Raw genomic sequence first — 21,127 nt, 5'->3', positions numbered from 1 at the left:
CTTCTCCCATCTGCTTCAGTGCCAGCTCTTGACATTTATGCAACTCTCCAATGAGCCAGTACAGCTCCTGAAACCCTGAAAACTTACATCAGGGATAATGGTTAATGTTTGTAGCTTCTGTTGGTTGGTGAGCTGAAAAGGCTCACCAGCTGCACAGAAAAGCACTGGACTTTATGCAAGGGACAGGGTTAAAGTGGGAGTGATAAGTGCACTCTTAGATCAACAGATAGTGAACTATCTGTTCACTTTCTCAGGAGGGAGATGGACTTTAATTTTCCTTTACTGATATCCTATGAAAAAATGAAGGGTGTAGTTTCTCAGTTCACTAAGTCTGTTGCATGAGTAGCGAGCCAAATGCAATAGCCCTACCACTTGTTGGGTAACAGAGGCACTGCTTTTAAAATTTAAAACATGGGTTATGTATCACCATTACTTTAACATAGCATAAATCAGTACTGCCATCCAAAAACCAGCCCTGAAATGTTGTGAATTGTAATCCTAAAGTGGTAGTGTGTGACACTGGAGTGGGCCAATCAACACCTCACTGATACTGCGAGGCACTAATCCAGCAGGATCTAATGTCTGGGAGTAGAACAGTAGGAATGGAGAGTGGGAAGCTTGATTCTAAGAAGAAAAAGTCATTGTCATTTCACTTGTCTGATATATATTAGAGCAGAATTTGAGTCTCAAGTTATAACTGATGCTGTCAGCTAATCAGTGAATTATCACGAGGTGTGGATTGAATTCAAAATTTTCTGAAATAATTTAATCAAGAAACAAATTGAAGAAGAGTTCTGCACTGTAACTGCATTTAAATTTAGCTGTTCATTTTGCATTCATGTTTTACTGAGTGCTACCTTTTTAAGATTCATATTGACAACACATTTCATACCAAACCAGTAATTTAAGTAATGACTTGGACCTACGTTAGCATTCATAACTAACTCAGGATACTGAATCTTAGCAGCAAAGGTGCTAATCAGTAACCATTTTTCTTGTTACCAGTTTTTGTGAACAACTGCTTCGAGATTAATTTAACCAGCCTGAAGGATTGTTCTCCACAAGGAGGGCACATTCGTAGATCTCAGAAAGAGCCCTGGAATCAGAAGGAAGTCTGAGAACAGAGGGCACAGGGGAACTGAGAGCTCTTTCCCAATCACAGTGTATCTCTCCGCTCCAGGAGACTTTCATTTGACCTCCTGTTCAGGATACTTTCAGGTCTCAGCCTCAACTCAGGGATTACCAGGTGTCTTAACTAGGTAAGCTCTCAGGAACTATGTCACCATGCACATAAAGATGTGCCCAGACCACACCAGTTGGGTTGGTACAGGACAGCAGGTCTAGCAGTGTGCTTCGCCTGCTGGTTTGGAAACTGCAGTGGGAGAAAAGCAACAGTTTCTTGTCAACTGAGGTGTGTGTAAAACTTCAAACCTTCAACATTTTCAACAATCACAGCAGTAACATAGTGACACTTGCAACACATGAGAATTTTCCTCCATTTCTTTATTCCAAATAAACCTGTTAAAATTAGATATGTGGCTACCTCTAAAGGTATTTGCATTGTTTTAAAGCTTATAATGTTATTTTTGAGATTAAAATGTTTAGTAAGAAAAGTTTGGAAACTTGGTCACAACACAATGTGTTTTGAAAGCAGAATTTTATACTTAAATACGTAACTTCATATTATATGAAGGCAATAAACTGCAAGAGTTACTTAAAAGCAAGGCAGACCAGTTGCTGAAGACAAGCATTTGGATTATGACATAAATTACAAAGAAGTGGTTATTTCTGTAGTACCAGTAACTAAAGTATGATGACTGGCTGTGTGGGCAAGGAGAAACTTGTGGATATTGTGTATTTTGACTTTACCAAGGTCTTTGATATAGTCTCCCACAGTACCTTTATAGCCAAATTGGTCAGCTATAGATTGGAAAACTGGGTAATAAGACTGATGGAAAATTGGCTGGGCCATCAGGCTTGAAGTCTGGTGATCAGCAGTTAGGACTGCTTGACTCAGGGATCAGTATCTGAGCCAATACCCTTAATTCCTCATTAACAGCCTGGAAGACTGATGTGGTGGTTTGGAATCATAGAATCAGACGGGTTGGAAAGGACTTCTGAGATCATCAAGTCCAACCCTTGATCCACTACCACCATGGTTGCTAGACCATGGCATGAAGTGCCACGTCCAGCCTCATCTTAAAAACCTCCAGGGACGGAGAATCCACCACTTCCCTGGGCAGCCCATTCCAATGGCTGATTACCCTCTCTGTAAAGAATTTCTTTCTAATGTCTAACCTAAACCTCTCCTGGCGCAGCTTAAGGCCATGCCCTCTTGTCCTACTGCTGGTTGCCTGGGAGAAGAGACCAACCCCCACCTGGCTACAACCTCCTCTCAGGTAGTTGTAGAGAGTGATGAGGTCTCCCCTGAGCCTTCTCTTCTCAAGGCTAAATAACCCCAGCTCCCTCAGCCTCTCCTCATAGGACTTGTGCTCCAGTCCCTTCACCAGCCTCGCTGCCCTTCTCTGCACCTGCTCCAGCACTTCAACATCTTTCCTGAACAGAGGGGCCCAGAACTGGACACAGTACTCCAGGTGAGGCCTCACCAGCGCTGAGTACAGGGGAAGAATCACTTCCCTGGACCTGTTGGCCACCCTGTTCCTGATCCAGGCCAGGATGCCATTGGCCTTCTTGGCCACCTGGGCACACTGCTGGCTCCTGTTCATCTTAGTGCTGTAAAAAGCTATGTAAGAGGAAAGTGTAAAGAAGACTGAGAAGTCAGACTTTCCTCCAGTGTGCATTATGGAAGGATATGCGGCAACGCACCAAAACACATATGAAAATCTTTGGCTTAGTATAAGGGAGAAATATTTACCTTTACCAGAATCAAGCTGGGCAAAGGTTGCCCAGAGGGGCCATAAAGTCTTCACTGTTGGAGATAAAATGTGAGCAGAACTGGCAGAATACTGTGCTCCAGCTAGACCTGTTTTGCAAAGGAGGGTGGATTACAGACCTTTGGAGTCCCTTCCAACACCATTCTGTGGTAAGCTGGTCAGCATGTTTTAGTGGAAGGGACTTTTACCAATTCTTTTTAGGGGATTACAGATTCAGTCAAGCAACATTAAGAAATAAGCTGTTGTAAGTTGGTTTTAAACCAGCATTAAACAGACCAACCCACTCTTGGAATCCAGGGTAATCTATTCAAATACAAGGGTTTAGACTTGAGGTAAAAACAGTGGTTTATACCTACAGAATGCTGAAAATGCCACAGACAGCAGTAGCTTAGAATGATTTGGAGGTCATTAAAAGTAATCTTCCCAAGACCAGATTCGAGATCAATATTATAGCAGAAAAGACTTTGAATAAATTTGGAAATAGGAATACATTAGGAATAGGGTAGTAGTTCATGCAGTACACAGTAAGGAGTCTTATAAGACTTCTTCTAGGACTGCCATACATCAAAAGATGTTCAGTGTCCAAAGAAACAAAACTGAGCTGTGAATAGAAAGCAAACCTAAGATGAGCTTTAGGGAGCTTAGTGTATAAAAGGGAGAGCTGAGGTAAAGCCCTAAGTGTGAGAAGACTGTTGCATATGGTAGAGGAAGTGGGGAGAAGCCTATGGATTTGCTACCCTGGGCCAAACTAGTGATAGCTGAAGCAAAGTAAGTTTGGTAGCATCGTATTCAGCTGTGAGAATTAACTAAACTTTGGAACAATGTAAAAGGGAAGATCATGGATGTATCACTTTACAAACTGGGGTAGGCATCATTAAAGAAAGTCTCAAAGTAGATAAATACTATTTTGAAAGACTGGCTACACGTGAACAGAACAACAGCAGGTTGAGCAAGACAACAATGCTTGCCTGATACCGATGGCATTTAAATCTTTTTTTACTCTTGGTCTCTTGAAGACCTTGATCTTAACTGTTGTTTTAAAAGAGCATGAGCTACGCGCAAAACCAAAGTGGAAGAAGGAAGACCCAAATAATACATCCCTATTGTAAATGTAGTTCATAGTAACAAAAATGCTTTTGCTAGTGTGAAGTTTTAGTAGCCTGTAACTGGTTACACATGCTGGCAAGTGGCAGACTACAGTAATAGAAACTGTTGCAGTGTACTTTAGATGGACTTTTTTAGTTTGAAATATTTTAATTGATGAGCTTGTTTGTATTGCAGACATACCCCAATACTGTTATTTTATTACTTCAAAAGTCCTAGTTTTTCCACTCACTGATCTGTACAGAAGCTTCCTGTCATAAAAAGGTCAAGAACAGATTAACCAATTTTAATTTCATCTTTATTTCCATAAATCAAAGTTAGACTTCAAGTGGTTAGATCCTTGTGTTTCACATTTCTCACCCTACAGCAGCTACCACAAAATGTGCACCTATTACCATTTTAATAGACATTAGTTGTTACTGTGTTTTTTTTTTTAATCTGATACAAATATCACTTGCTAACAACCATTTAGTTATTTTCTCCATTTACATGAAATGGAGATAAGTTGTAAATTGATGGCGTTCTGTTTGTTGCAGGTACAGCCAATATTAGAATATGCAGCAGCTTTAAAACTCAACAGTGAACTGTTAAATAAGTAGCGGTGCCAAAGCATTTCAAGGATTTGACATACTGAGTTATTTTACACTGGGCTACAAAGAGGATTGCAAATCTACACAGTTGCATCTATTCTACACACCTCTCTCCATTAAAAGGGCTTGCCTTTGTACCCTTTTTAAAGACTTCATACCCTTGTGCAACTATGAATTTAATGGAATAAAGATGATGACTGTTAGAACTATTTGTTCAAATATATACTGTCTTCCATTAGGAGGCCATGATATATAATCTGAATCCTTCTGGATTGCCTGCAAAGTACAGAATGCACAGAAGTTCCTGGTGCATTCTACAGAATATTTTCACAGAAAAATAATTTATGCAAAAACATACTTCTCCTCTCTACATAAAAATCTGAATTTCAAAGAATCTTTGTATATTCCTTATGGAGTCAAGTGGAAAATGCATTTTTCTAGAGCTCTAAATACTATCTTTTAAAAGAAATGCTTGGTATCTTTGGTTTACTTATATGCTGGATGAAAAAAAAAAAGTTTAAAAGGGAATAACTGCCTAGTTACCTGAGGTTCATCTTTCATTTCTCCTAACATGAACTTTGGATAAGATTAGCTGTTTGGTAGCTGAAAAGATAAATTCTCTATAAAACAATTAAACCCAATGCTTATTTTAGCAATGCATATTAGATAAGACAAGGCTAGGTTAGTAAAACTAACTCAAGGATCGTTATAAACCCAAAACTAATAATTCTACTTGTTCCAGAATTAGTAATCCTACTTTTTCAGTATCATCACCTTCTTTATAAAGTGTTACAAAAATATTCACAATAGTATTACTATATTAATCTATTATTCCATATATTATTTTGAAAAAGTGCTTACAGAGCCAAGTATATGAACTGCAAACTCATAATCTTCCAGCTGCCTAAAGTCCTGATCCAGTTGTTTAAAATTCTTGTTCAATACAGAACAAGGAGTTGACAACTTTCATTTTTCCTTCTACGAATGCTCTCCCTATTTTTACATTTTCATGTCAAATTAAGTAACAGTTGCTTGGAAAGTACAGTGTGATTTATGTTCAATTGCAGATGAGCAATGCAGTTACTTATAAATAGGAAGTTTCATCTCGAATGTAAGGCTTTGAGAAATATTTAATTGCTTTCATTTTTTACCCTTCTTCTCATTATCCAGTACTTTATATTCATCTAGCACAGCATGGCCAGTTTCCTTTGCAGTTCTCTTTACAACAGCTTTGATACCAATATTGTCAATGTTAAATGCTGTCACACCAACATTGATTGCAGAATTCATAGCATTGTCTGTAGCATGGCCAGCATCCTCTCCATACCTAAAGAAAGAGAGCAGTTTTGTAGATTTGTATACTTAGTTTTTTAATCTTCACTGGAATTCTTTTGAAAGTTTAGGCATTACCAAGAACAAATAATAAGTACAGAGCCTGAATGTCTTAAGAATAAAATTAGAAATTACAAAGCCATTTGAGTAAGGGCTGCTCCTCTATCAGATGGATTACCCTTTAAAAATACCAATGTGCTTCTGCCCTTTTTCCTCAAAAAACCTTCCAGTTTTTCTCCCTCTTTTCTCTCTAGTGTCAAAGAGTAGAAGACCTATCTATAGAACCATAAGCAGGGGAAGGGGAGAGAAGTGCAATAACCTCCAAGTCCTTACATAATATTCCTATACCCTCTATATAGAAAGCCAGCCATATCCTGGACTGCGTCAAAAGCAGTGTGGCCAGCAAGTTGAGGGTGGTGATTCTGCTCCTCTACTCTGCTCTGGTGAGACCCCACCCAGAGTACTGCATCACACAAAACTCCAAAAGGCTCGACACAGCTATCTTGAGGCTATGATGAAAATTACAAAGAGATAAAAACCTTTGGTGTCTCCCATGGGGTGTGGGTCCAGCTTCTTTATGCTTTAGGGCGAAGTCATTAGTCTCATATTAACTACTTAATATGCTCATCTGTACAGAGAGTTGAGCACTGAAGGAGGACAAGAATACAGTGAGAGCAGTAACTCCAACTGTTCTGGGCAGCCAGACATTTCCCCAGAGAGCACTGCAGTCAGACAAACCAGGCCAAAGGGAAGTATTCCTGGCAGCATCAGAATTCCAGCAGTCGCCAGAGTTACTTTTCCCCTATGTTTTTTATGACCAGAGATTCTTTGAGGACCTCGAAATAAAGCCAGAGAGAAGCACAGAATATCAAAGAATCCAAACATCTATAACATTATCAGTTCAGCAGCCAGAGCATATGGCTGGAACCAAGAATGAAACCGAATAAAAAGAATTAGTGGGTTTTTTTGTTTTGCTTTTAATTCTCTGATAGAGCAGCAGCCTTGAATCACCAACACTGGATCTGCAGATCACAGAATTAATCTCACAGCAAAGTGCAGTATTTGTCAATTTAATTAATTATTTTCACCTCAGGAGCATCATAATCCAGTATATAATATCAGTAGAACAGGTAACCTCATTTAAAGCAGGACTCTAGTTTATCCAGTACAGTAAAACTAACAACTTCTTAATGTCTGATAACTAATTTTTTAGTTTGCCAGTCTCAATTGCATAATTAACTTTTTTTTTTTAAGAAAAAAGTTGTGCACAGCTATATACTGCATTTATTTAAATTGTTTGTAAAAAAGACAGTAGCATGGGACTTGAAATATTACTTCTGAAGCTATGTTTTCCCCCAATTCCGATCAACATGCAAATGATGAGCATCTCTATATAATTCCAAAGGTATTGTAGCTAAGTTTTAGCCAAGTTTTTTTTGATTTAGAGACACTGTGACGGTGCTCCTTTAATGCTGTTTCCATTAAGGGAAATTTGGCTCATTCACTGGTATTTTGAATGGCAGAAATCTTTGTCAGTGACAAAAAACAGCTTCCAAAAGAGAGATTATGCAGAATTTTAATACAATTATAAAGATAGGTTTTAAAGATTAAATATCATTTTTCATTGTATTGCAATTAGCTTCAACATTTAATTACTTATTGTTTTTCACTGAGTGTCTGTTGTCTGCTCATCTCCATATTTTCTGTTTTTATATCTAAAACAAAAACATTAATTTGAATTTATGTAAAATGAGTACCAGTACAATACCTCCTGACATTCCTACCTACTGAAAACAAACATTAGCAGTAAAGCACCACTGCCTAGAACTTCACTGTCTGGCCTCCTATTTGAAATGCATCACAACACAACCCTGAACACCAATCTGTTTAATACTGTATGCTGATGTTTATCTTGTTACCTTCTGCTAGGAGCCTGTATGCACCTTCAGCCAACCCTTTTTAATATCTCTTTTGCTACGATTACCACCTGATTACATGCTTTGGCTTACTCTTCACTTTCTATTAAACCTACTGCACTTTTTTTGAGGGGTGCATTTCCTATCTTTCACAATTATTTCAATTCCCTTTTTCTCCATAGCATCTTCCAGTATGCGCACTCAGCTTTCATCTTTCCATCACCTTAGAAACATCATCTTAATCCCAAATGTCGCTTTCCTCTTCCCCCACTATCTTTTTCTAAGAACATCTGTATTTTGCAAGTCGAGGCTGTTCTATTATTGCTATTTATGCCTTAGATTTCCTTACACAGTTTTCTTTTTTCGTACCTCCTCGCTATAGCCAGACCTGCTGATAGATGAAGTTCTTCCATCTTTCTTAACTTTAGCTAAGTTTGCAAAAATTCAGGATTAGAGCCACGAGGTTTAATCTAGTAACTTTTTTCATAATGACATTATACTGTAGAGCGAAGATAAAAATCTGAACATTATTTGTGAGAGCCTGAAGCTGTAATACTTCGAGAGAGCTAAAAAAATACTTCACACAGTCATTCACTCATTTCATATTTTTGCTTACAGGAGACGCTCATTAGTGTGCACTTGGCACCTTATCACGTGCTACATAATTATAGCAAAGCAGGTATTTCAGATAGTTTCCCTGCACTTTCATAAGCTCTTTTTTTGCCATTATTCAAACAGAATGACAATGTACCATAGAAGATAAAATCAACAAAAATATAACTTACTTGTATTTGACAGTTTTTACAGTCTCAGTTGAAACACTTTTAGCAATGCACTTCGCTGCACTTTCTAAACCTTGCCACACTGTTGAAAACCCTGTAAAAACGATCAGCTTGAGTTCACAACTTGAAAATAATGCAATTTTAAAAAGTATAAAGAATTTTTATTACCTTGAACTCCACTTGCTGCTACAACCAGAGCACCATCAAAAGTGGATTTGCCATCTTTATCTTTCTTAAGGGATTCTGGAACTAATTTGCTGCCATGCTTCTTCACATGTGGAGCCAACTCCCTTCCGACACAGCTCGCTATAGAACATACTCCTTCAACTGCCATAAAACAATGGCATGCAGATTATTTAGTAAGAACACAGAACATCTTTCCTTAAAAATCTTTACTCTTAATTAGAAGAAAGCTTCACTGAAGTTTTAAGTGTTGCTTCTATTTAAATATGCTTATTTGAAAGACAGATTTTAATCCACACTTAAGTACCCAACTGATACAGAGCAACCTTATTTTTCAGATTCTGCACAGCTTCAGATATTAAGAAACAAGTAAGGTTGGTCTTATGGCTAAAAAGTGCTTTAAAAGAAATACATACACATCTCACACTTCAAATTTCAAGAAACTGATTCCATTGCCTTGTTATCCCCAACTTGCAGACAGGGAACAAGCTGCTGCTTTCCTGACTTGTCTTCTGTAGAAGACTTTCCTACAATCATTCCAGCTCTTCAAAGTAGTTTTATAACAACCAGCACAATTTTCTTTAAAACTTGGTTGAGTCACTAGACAGTAAATATGAACATTATATGCAATTAAATAATGAAATGAAGTTACTGAGAGCTGTTAGGGTTGCCAAGCACCTCTCAACACCAGGCCATTTCTATTTGGAAATTTATATGTAGTCAAACAGATTTGTTTCAGGTGTGTGAGTTTAAAAATATATACAGTGACAAGAGAGCTTTTAAAATACATGGTTATCAACTTAAGAAAAGAAAGAGACAATGTTCAAATTAACTGTCTAAAACTTTCAAAAGCATGTCAAACTTAAGACTATACACACTATTGTTTTAGGAAGGAAAAAGATATCTTGAGGCCAAGTAATAAATACTAATCCTGAAACATGTCTGTTGCAGGAGGTAACTAGGCACAAACTATTGTTCTCTGGATTTCATCAGGTCAGTTCCTCCAGCTGTTAATTGGCTAGAGAAACCAGCTCTCATTTTACAAGGTATTTATTATTTAAGGCAAAAAAAAAATACATTATGAGATGGAAATTTTTACCTAAGAATTGGCTGACTTTCACAGCTCCTCCAGTAGCCTGTTTTGCTACATGAAGTCCCTTTGCTACAGTTGGATTGACTTCCACAGGTTTTTCTTCTGGTTGAAGGTGTTCTCGCAGTTTAGAAGCTCCTTTGTGAATAGCTTTACCAGTATATTCTGCTCCTTTCATTAGGCCCCAGCTTACCCAAGATGCACCTAAAAGGCAAAAATTGCTTTTCTTAGAATGTACAATTTTACAGGTTATGATTCCTACGGCTATCCCTCCTCTACCTCTGCAACACTGACTTTAGAAACAGTCCTGATTACATAGTCTGCATTTATACCCTTTCCTGAATGGTCCAGCATGAATTCCTACATTAATTTCTGCTCCTAAACCACTGCTTTTGAAATTAATTTTATTTAAGTTTAATAGAGCCAGCCTTCATCCAAATGTCAGCTTAATACAGATAATCATTTTTTAATATATATCCAAGCCCCAGCTAGGTGAGAAGTGATAGAACGGCACACCTCAATGCTATTAACACTCATGAAAACATGCAATGAAACCCTCTAGCCCTCCTTGCAGATTCATATTTATTACAGTCAGCTAGTGGTCATTAGTATATTCCAAAGGCACTCAGAGGAAAAAAACCCACATGTTTATCTGCAGAAATCACAACAGGTGCCTGCTGTAATATAACTGCTCATACAGGGGTAAAATTGTTCTGTCACAATGGTCTGAGTCACAGAGGGTGATATCCTAACAGTGTCACATGAGGAGCCAGATTGATTTGCAATGAACAAGACTGTTGGCAATGGATATATATTCTGCACTGTTTTTATAAAGCTCATCAAGGCATCCTTTAGATGACCACAACTGGAACTAGTGAACAACTACTTCTGACCACTCAGCTTCTACCAACACACACGCATTTAGTTGAAAATACTGTTTAAATGTCACTCACGGAGGTTTATATTCAACACAGTGCTCTTATTACAACAGTACCTGACAAGATACCATGGGCAACCTTCTCACTCCATTCTGGTAACTCTTTCTGATTTTCTGCTCCTTCAGGTTGTGGTGGGATATGTACAGTCTGAGGCAAGTTAACTGCATCACTAGAGGCTTCTGAAGGCTGACAAGTGAAAGCAAAACATCTGAGAATCTACTTCGCAGCTTATCATCAGGATCATACAACATCCATTATCAAATAATATTAATGTTGTGCATGCCTTGGGGAAGTGTGGAGAAACTCAAGGGAAATTTAAGACGCAATTACTTTTGCACCAAAATGCTACACATCCAGAAAAGCTTATCAGATAGGTCAGCATTTTAACTACACTTTCTTCATCCAGCTACAATGAAAATATTTGCTTGCCAATATAGACATATGGTCAAGGAGCTGAGTAGGGAAAATTTACAGTACAAGTTCACTAGCAAAACAGATAAGAGACTTGCCCATCTATCATTTTTATCTTAGAGAGAAGTCCACTTTGTTGTTATTCAGCATAAGAACTGCAGTCTTTGGTCAGAGAATCCAGCTGCACTAAGGGAAGGCAGCTGTCTTGATTGTTTTTTTTCCTCATCCTTTCCTCCCAAATTAAAATATAAAGGACATGATTCATGCTGTGTGCTGTTTATGCTTTTGCAGACTGGCACAGCCAAGGCACACACAATGCTGTGCATGATACTGCTCCCTATTTAAAGCCGGGTGGACAGGTTCTGTGTGATTTTGTGTCAAACACTACAGTTTCTGGAGTAGATGTTAATCATTCAAACACAGCAACCACCAACACAGGCCATTTAGTGTTTCTAAAAAGTGTAACATCACTTTACACATATCACAGACAATGTACAATGAAACTTTAATTACAGAAAGCAAAAAAATTGTAATAGATCTAGGTTTTTGTTAAGATTCGATTTTTAGAACTTTTCCAATGTAAAAGTAAATGAAAACCCAAACCATTTCAAAGATTGAAAACACTGCTAGTTAATGACAGATAGAAAGGAAAGAAGTTTTTGTTTAGATTAAACCCATTGGCAAAACAGAATACACAATATAGAATATTTGCTATTACATGGAATTCCCCTGAAACATTTACTGGACATAAAGGCAGGCTATTGCCCATAGCTGACTGCTGAAGTAAAACAAAACCAAACCAACATTAACAGAAAAGAGTACATTAAAACTTAGAAGGTTGCTACCCAGAAGGTTAACACTGTATCACTGACATATCACAATTACTGCTTGACAGCAGTGTGAAATGTTGTGTTCAAGAAACGTTTTCAGCATGTCACCAAATTACCTCAATAAACAGCTATAGGTAAAACCCAACCAAACAAATAAACAATTAAAAGACCCAGACTATGTTCCAGATGTTATTTAGTTACACCACAGTTTGGGTCACTATGTAGAAAAACTGTCAACAAGACTTCTGAAGACTATACTAAGGAACAGAAATGGATTCTCTAATAAGACAGGTGACTCACTACTATAATTATATTAAATATAGTTGTCAACTAGATCCTCATGAATACCATGTAAAACAGACACATTAAATGGCTATCAGACTAGGCTTTGAAATATTTGTGCTATATCACAGTTTTCAAAACTCCTGAAATATGCTGACTTGAAAAATGTGGTATCCTGCAGTAACTGCAACTGCTCTTAACAAAAAACAACCAACCAAAGCAAAAAAACCCAAAAAGCCAAAACAACCCAACAAAAAAACAGCCACAGGACACAGCATACATTGCTGCTGTCAGTCAAATCAGCTTTCTAACATGCATTCCAGTGACTATTTTATTTTGTTTACTATAAATTTTGGAATGACTGTCCTGGCGTTTACCTGGACTTTGTGGCCAGACATCTGTTTAAATTTATCTTCAAAATGCGCTCTCTCAGTTGCTGGGAGCTCTGAAGATAACCCTAATCTCTCATGGGATCCTGGCACCTGTGACATCATATCAGGGAACATTAACAAAAACACGAAGTTTTAGGACAATAAGGAGCTAATGAGATATCAAATTTGAACCCCTACTACGCAGGAAAAATGACACCATTTTATCCATTGAGTCCTGCACTGAAATAGCCCATAATTCTGCAGTACTTTCCCCTTTTAAGTAAAAATTAGTGGCCACCTGTGCTAGTGAAACTCCCTGCTGAACTCGACAGGATTTATACCATAACAGAACTCCACCCTCACGGCATGCTCCAAACTGGTCCATCATCACTGCATTCAACTCTTGGTTGATTCAACAAAATTCTCTCTTTCATGAAAACACATAATCTTGCTATGAGCTCTTAAGTAGTTATGGATTACCACTCTTCCTGAAATGGTGCTCCAGTGCTCTTACAGTAACATTTTGCACCTTGTTCCCAGTCACTGTATGTTATCGCACCTTTGTTAGATTATGGGGGTTTTTTTCCTGTTTTCTCTACCTGTCAATATCTTACTGTAATAAGGCACCAGATTTATCTGAGATCCTATTTGAGGCAGATTTTTGAAGTACACACTATTTTCACAGATCTTCTCTGAAGCAGCTCACCATTTTTGAACTGTAAACACATTTAGGCACCATACCCCAAGAATGGTATCATCCATCATAATTTGTGTGCATGTGTGTGTGCGCACACAGGGAAAAACATGCTTTCTCCTGAACCCCAAATTTTATTTTGGGTTCTGTGTTCTCTTTTGGAAAAATAGAGAAAATATACAAAATGGTCTCCAACTACGGTCTGTGCTTACAAATCAGTATTTTAAAAATTCTGTACTCCCATGTCACAGGATCTACGGTTTCATTACACAGCTGCTTAATCTTGGCCTACTTTATCTGTTTCTCACTGGTCAGCTTACCAAGCAAGACACAAAAATTTGCAGTTTTACACAACTAAATGTAAATGTGAGAATATATTGATGACTTATACCTTTCCTTATTGGTAAGGCACCTCAGAAATTTACCTGGATTCGAAGGTCAGACATCTGTTTTAAGAGATCCTCAAACAGCTCTCTGTCAGCTGCTGGTAGTTCTGAAGACAGCACTACTCCTACATAGGACCCTGGTATCTGGGACATTGTGTCAGGGAACATGTAGACTCCAGTACTGCAGCACAGAACAGGAGACTGGTTACACATTAGAGGATACAACCAGTCACAAACCTAGAAAAGACAAGTACACGGAGGAATTAAAAGATGCTTTTAAAAAGAAAGACAGACAGAGCATAGTGATAAGCACCACAAACTTGATTTTCCATAAAGTTTCTAGTGAAAGGTTCCCTGCTGATGGCAGGGGTGTTGGAATTAGATGATCTTTAAGGTTCCTTCCAACCCAAACTATTTTACGATTCTATGATGAAAAATAAAAAGCCTTATGCCATCTTTTAGAAACAAAAAAAAGGAAAACAATCCCAAAAAACTACAACCCACATGACTCTGGAAATACAACTCTTCATTAGTTCTGGCAGTCTAATATAGAGAAAATATTAATTTTCACAGGACTGTAATTCAGGCTGGTACCCTCTTAACTGAGGTCTAGTCTTGAGGTATAGAAGGTATAGAAGTCAATGAAAAGAACTGCCAAACAAGTCAGGATTCACAGTGCCTGTACCATCCTGTAGAACTCAGGGCAGGTTTATATGATAGGATAAATAAAATGTATGGCTGTCACTGGCCTACTGCTGAAGACTGCTAACACAGGTGGAGTTGAACCAGCAGACTCAAAATCAGGAAGTAGTTTTTCTGTATGAGACTTCCAAGAGCCAATCTTAGCAAACACAAGGAGATCCAAAGTCAGAATCCACAACGTTCATTAGAGAACATGCCCACATGAAGCAAGCAAGGACTGAAAAAATACAGATAATGCATCTTTTTTATTTGTAGTTCAGAATCTGTACTAACATGGGCCCTCAAATTCCAAATTATCAGTCGCCCTAACTTCAATACCTTATCACTAAATGAGAATGAAGTGGGTAGTTTGCAAGCCCATTTGACACTGACATGTTACAGTATGTGAATCAACATGTCTTCTCTATGTGAAGGAAGTTAATTTTATGAAATGAAAAGACATGTTCAGTCAACCCCTTTAGAAACTGGGATTCACCAGAACAGTCGGCACTTGACAACCTTGGGAAGACACAAAGGTACTTTTCACAGAAAAAGTCATAAAAGTGTATACTTGCACAAAACCATTTCTGCAACATCTATAACATTCTTCATATTATCACAAAGATATTTAGGCTTTGAAGAGCAAGAACTTAGGAAGATTTCCTGTTAAGAGTTTTATGACAATTCTTGAAATTTTAATTAAAGACGAAAGTTATTTTCCTGTTACCTGAAGAAATGCAGGTGGACGATTCTGAGCTGCTTCACTATCTGTATCCAAGAACTTCACAATGCGTAGATATCCAGGATATGAAGGAGCACTAACCTGCCCATCAGGAGTCACAAAAAATATCTGTACTCCGTGGGGAATCAAGATCAGCTCGTCTGCATCCACTCCCAGGTTTTCCAGGGGAGGTGGCTGAGTACATTTGTTGTAATAGTCCTCACCTACAGAAGAAAACTCTCCAGAGTCTGTGCCATAAGACACAGTAAAATGGCCGTTGGTAGCTTGAGGAGTATAGGCAGGAGGTGCTTCATTTGGCAGACAGAGAGGTTTTCCAGAGGATGGACTCATAGCTGGAATTTGACCCTGGCTCACAGCTGCAACACCTCCATCTGCTGCAGATGGTTGACTTGGTGCAAACAGAGAATTAGGGGTAGGTGGTCTTTCTGGCTTTTCTTTGGAAGGAATGGATGGATATAACTTGGGCACTCCAGGAGGGGCATCCATCGTAGCAGGACTTGCTTGTACAGGTGGGGTGTTTTGCTCTAGACTGCTGAGTCGAGCATGAACATTTTGCAGGGTCTCCCTCATCTTCTGCTGCATTTGCCTGGCAGACTCCCACTGGGACCCTACACACGCAGGACCCTCTGATGGAATGCTAACTCCTCGGAGCAAGTGGTCAAGCCCTTTCTTATAGTAACTTCTTGCCTCTTCCTTCTGACCCAGTTCATCTGTATTCAGTCCTTTATTGATAAAAATAAAGGCTTTCCTGTACTCTTCATTAATAGCTTTAATATTTGCATCTTCTGGCATAACTGGATCCTGCAGTTGTTCCATTACTGCAAAATGAAATAAAAATCAATAAAAATATTCATCAATAAAGCCAAACGATGTTTACCTTAGAATAAAATGTCTTCTTAATGATAACCATACTGCATGTATTAGCAGAAATCTATTTGCTTGGGACAGCATCTGATATATTATGGTTATCTCCTAATAACATTCACATTGACATGATTCCAAGACAGCAAGGAATGTACAACCATCAAATCTAGTTACATCAAAGACATTTAGTTCTTAAAAGTTAAACATCAGAAGAACATGGACATGCCTGATATTAAAACTTTCATCTTAAAGATCAATAGCAAACAGAGGAGTAAACAAATAACTTAAAAAATTTAACTTTTCCAAAAACATCTCTAAGGTATTAAAAAATTCAGTTAACATTTTGTCTATTTAAATAAAGGCTGAACTAACAAACAGTACATTTCTATTTGAATAATTTAAGAGAAAGCACTCAACATATTTAAACAAATCTTGATCAACTTCAGCTAACATCAATACACAGAACTGGGAAATACTTTGAACAGTTAAAGCTGTGCTTTACAGATTGAAAACAGGGAATTACTTATTTCCTTTACGGTGTTTATAGAGTAAGAAAAGACAATTCGTTTTACACTCCTTGCTCCCCAGGTGAAAAATAATTGAAAGTACCAAAAGGTACAAAAAGTTGCAGGTTTTAGGTCTGTTTTGGAATGTATTCCTCAAACTGCCTCATATATTTCAACAACTGAAGGGCAGAAAAGAATATGGTAGGTGTATTTGAATTCTAAACTGTGTAAAATCATTGTTTTAATGGTATGCAGATTCTCAGTCTTGGCCAAACGCAGAAAATATAAATCATTCTTGGACTAAGATAGTGCTTACAACATACAATGTAAAAAATGCCAGTGATCTGGTTTTTTGCTGGCAGCCATGCCAGCATTGTCAATTCAGAAAAATCAGGTAATTATACTAGAAAAGACTGTACCATGAACAACAAAAATGTGATACTATATAAAAATTAAAGAGCATATATTTTCAAGCAAAACCATGATTCCCTGTGTAAGATGGATGAAAGAAAGGAGACATCTGTCAACCACAATATCAAGCTACAGAAAACATGAGGGTAAGTAAAATCCAAGTGTAAAAATAAAAACACTGCCATTGCACATACAGAAGCACTAATGCCCGTGTGTGCAGCTCTGGTGAGAACTCACACAACGCTGAGCCACACTCAAGGAAGCTGCGCCGGAACAGGAAGAGGTGTGCAGAAAGGTACTGATTTTTTCTGGATGAATTGATCACTTTTCCCTAGAGAGATGTAGGTTTGGCTTACCAAGCCAATACAACAAAGGCTAAGAGATTGGATTAGTCTCCACAAATATAATGGATGAGAAGAAGGAAGTAAATCAGTAAAGAAAAAAAGAATTATTGAAATCCCAACTTTTAATAAAATCCCAAAATAGTACCTGCTTTTAAGTTTATCTAATGTCAGTTCTTGCTTTAGTGTAATTACCAACTAAGTAAAAAAAAATATATATATATATAAAATCTGGAAAATATCTTTCCTCTAGTCCAACAAATCCAGAGAAACTTAGGAAGTGCAGGTCATTAAAAGAGTTTTAAAGAGGCAAAGATGAAATGCTGTGCTCTACTCCCACACCCTTTAAAATCAAAATGCAGACAGCACTTATATGACTGATGCATCTGCATCACACAACAGAAATGCCATGTCATCTGGAATGCATCTGTTCTCATGATGTGACAGGATCCAATTTCATGCAAAAGACAAGATGTGTGGTTTCAGTCCAACGACAGACAGACATAGCTAGGAATATGACAGGGACAGCCTGAGAAGGCAACCCACATGGAGCAGATCAGCAGTGACTCAAGCCACTATGCTCACTGTTCGTTCCCCATCACGTAGCAGAAAAATGAATCTTGGGCTGTAGGAGATTTTTCCGATTGATTGCAGTCAGTTACTGCCAACAGGCTCAGCATCTTTGATTTATACACTGGCATAAGTGTATATTTAATAACCTCCAAGGACATCAAGTTTTAAATTTATAAGCATGCTTCTGACAAGCACGACAGCAAACAATTATAATAAAAATAATTGGAAAGAACTCTCACAAATTTGTGAACATAGCTGGGTCCTTACACAAAAGATTATACTTAATCATGCAATATATTTTATGATCTATACATGACCATTAACACACGTGTAACTGAATTATTTAGAGCAAAAGAACCCTGGCAACTACATCATCTTATGTCAATGCTTGTATTTAATACTGAAAAATCCACTTTTCAAGAAGAGGATAAAGGTGAAAAAAAATTTAACATCAAAGACCTCTGATTTGAGAATTGTAGGTATGCAAACACAGAAGATGTTTAGAAAACGGAGAAAGGCAAGTTTTATCTATCATCACAGTTACTTCTATATAAGTAAAATTTAGTGATTTGAGACTTTTAGCGTCTGTATACCCAATTGTGCATAAAGTCCTTTCTTAAGACTTCAAGTAAACAATTCATTTGTGTGAACACAACTGCAATTTCATAGTCTATTTGCCCCACGTATATTGATTTGTTTATTCTGGGTGAGGCTAAAGCGAAGATAATTTACAGATTTCAAATAATTCTTTTATAACAAGAAGAGACATCAAGTAAAATCCTGAAGTCAGAGCTACATTTCAACTGAATAGTTAATTAATTTACTATTCATTGTACACTTGTCATACTGTCAGCAGCACTGTTCTTGCTAAAGCTCAGTCTTTATTAACACCAGAAAAGGTCTGTAAGAAAACAGAGATGTCAGCACGATCAGTGTCCACACAGCACTAGTGCACAGCGGAGGTACAAAAGCTGGCTCAGCAACTTGGAAAAGTGGGATTGTTGCAACTCATCTCTGATTGTCTGAAACATCCCAAATTCGCAGTATATGTGCAGTGTAGTTACTACCAAATTATGCATTTGGGTGGCAAAGCACTTGGAAATGGAGGAAGGAATTCAAAGTAGATTTTAAGTTAAACACAACATGACTAAAAGCCGAAAGAACTGAATTTCATTCTCAGTAAATTATTAAAACTAATGCAAAGTAATGGATGATATAAAATAAGCACACCTACTTGCTCCCTCGCAACACAACAATAAATATTCTCTGAAACACAACACTGAAGTAGCAATCTGATCACATGCAAGGAATATCCTCAGTCATTACTATTTTCAATGTATGAACTTAATATAGTATTTAAGTGTTCTGCATGTTTTAGTATTTTTCTGTAATCCATTTCTGTACAATAAAGTCTCATTTCCTCTGTTTTAAAGCAAAGTGCATATGAGAGCACTGCAAGCCAACCTTTGGTCCTGTGGCCAGTTCAGATCGGCCCAGGTCTGTACTACTTAGTGCAAAATAAGATTTAGAGGGACTTGTCTTGGAGAAAGCAGGTCCAAAACTGAGCTAAGAAAAGAGCTAATGGGCACTGTAGATAATCACAGATCAATCCAGCGCTTGAGCTCATTCCATAGCCCTTTTTCTTTTATCAGTCCAGATATACTCTGTGGTTTTAAATGTCTTGACCAAAGGAGGCTACAGTGCAACAGGGAAACTTGAGTTTGATATTCTAAGCATCTCAACTATCTGGATAACCATCCTTCCTCTTAAGCAGCAAAACCCACTTCATTAAACAGTGGCACAAGGTAAACACGAAGCCTAAGACTTATTGAGAGGATTAAACATCCTGACTGACAGAGGTAAGACATTCTTTACAACTCACTACTTTTGAAACATGGGAAGTATAGGGGAGGAAAACGCAAAACAAACAAACAAAAAAATACCACCCTTAATCCAAGAGCTTTTCCTATTTGTCAACTGTTTTCTATCAGCCACTCATTAGGAGAACTACCATGCAGATAGGACTGTTTAAGCCTTATTTCTGTAGAGAAGGAGCAATTAAGAAAGTATTAGTAATTTTCAAGAATTTAAAGAACAAACTGAATTAGAATACGTGTTATGTGGAATTTAAAACAATACAAGCCAGGTACTAGCTGATAAATTTACCTTTTCATGTTTTTAGTTTATTTAAATTAAGAAGCCCTTAAATTTTTCACTAAGTGCTGGCCTACAGCTAGTTTTTAAGCACATAAGGCTAGATGATATCACAGACTAGACAACAGAGAAAGTCAGTGATCTGATATACGACAGTAATTCTTACTCTCAAAATTACCAGATACTTCAGGAAACTCTCGTCCTCTGACATTTCAACCTACACCTCAGGCTGGTATCCCAGCACCTACATTCACCCAGCCAGCAGCTCTAACTTTCCTCTTCTCAGTACTACTGCTGTCTCAAGCTGTTTATGTCCAAGTGATTGTACTTCCTTCCCGACTCCTTGGTCTGTATCTCCATCAGATGCTTTCAACGCAGAGCTTTTAGGCTACTTGGCACTTCTCTAAAAGGGAAACTGAAAAACCAGTCGGACAGATAATGCCCAGCACAGACATCGTTCAGAGTACCGACGTACAAAAACATTGCCTCCCATTCCGTGGCCGAAGATTTCAAGGTCATCATGGGAAATTCAGTATTACATAAGATTGCTATTTAATACTTTTTCATTAGCTGTGTGCCTGCCAGTTTCTGATCATTGCCAACATTTCTACGCATTCGGACAACTCAAAACTATCTAACACGAATCCTTCAAAAGAAAAAATACAAGGAGCAGTTATACAAAGTATTCTGACAAATAACCTCCCGCGTCCATAAGGAGACACTCAATACATTATTTATCACCATGGCTACTTCAACCTGCCCTGATCACGCCTCCCCCCGACCCTCCCTCCCTCCCTCCCTCCCACCTACCACCTGCCTGCCCGCCGCTCTCCCGGCCGCCCCGCTGGGCTCCCCGCGGCTGCCCTGCCCTGGCCTGCTCCGTATCCGTCCCGCCGCCCTCCGCCCGCCCCAGCTGAACCAGCGCCTGTGTCCACGGGCCCCCGAGGGCATCCGGCCCCGCGGCCGCGCTCACCGAGCCGGGCCCCGCCGCCGAGCCGAGCCAAGTGAGCCCCGCCTGCGCCACCGCCTCCCGGGTCAGGCGGCAGCGGGCG

At 38.4% G+C, this 21,127-nt stretch overlaps 1 protein-coding gene across 7 annotated transcripts; it reads right to left on the bottom strand.

The window, feature by feature from the left end:
- Positions 1-4,167: 4,167 nt before the first annotated feature.
- On the bottom strand, positions 4,168-21,110 carry SPART (spartin). Of its 7 annotated transcripts, none has more exons than XM_032679135.1 (9): positions 21,049-21,110; positions 15,212-16,044; positions 13,843-14,040; positions 10,886-11,015; positions 9,901-10,095; positions 8,787-8,945; positions 8,622-8,712; positions 7,577-7,635; positions 4,168-5,915 (listed from the first exon to the last, which is right to left on the bottom strand). In XM_032679135.1, exons 2-8 carry the CDS (start codon positions 16,040-16,042, stop codon positions 7,587-7,589), a joined length of 1,653 nt encoding a protein of 550 aa, XP_032535026.1. In that variant the 5' UTR covers positions 16,043-16,044; positions 21,049-21,110; the 3' UTR covers positions 4,168-5,915; positions 7,577-7,586. The 7 variants fall into 7 exon arrangements, with proteins under 7 accessions (XP_032535026.1, XP_032535019.1, XP_032535022.1 ...); XM_032679128.1 differs by lacking the exon at positions 7,577-7,635 and adding an exon at positions 12,730-12,834 and having other exon boundaries at positions 21,049-21,093; XM_032679131.1 differs by lacking the exons at positions 7,577-7,635; positions 21,049-21,110 and adding exons at positions 12,730-12,834; positions 20,893-20,968.
- Between the last annotated feature and the right edge of the window lie 17 nt (positions 21,111-21,127).

This window comes from Chiroxiphia lanceolata, chromosome 2 (genome assembly GCF_009829145.1).
Source record: "Chiroxiphia lanceolata isolate bChiLan1 chromosome 2, bChiLan1.pri, whole genome shotgun sequence".
NCBI classification, from domain to species: Eukaryota; Metazoa; Chordata; class Aves; order Passeriformes; family Pipridae; genus Chiroxiphia; species Chiroxiphia lanceolata.
Note: the sequence above shows the minus strand (reverse complement) of the source record. Positions and strands in the feature narration are given on the sequence as shown.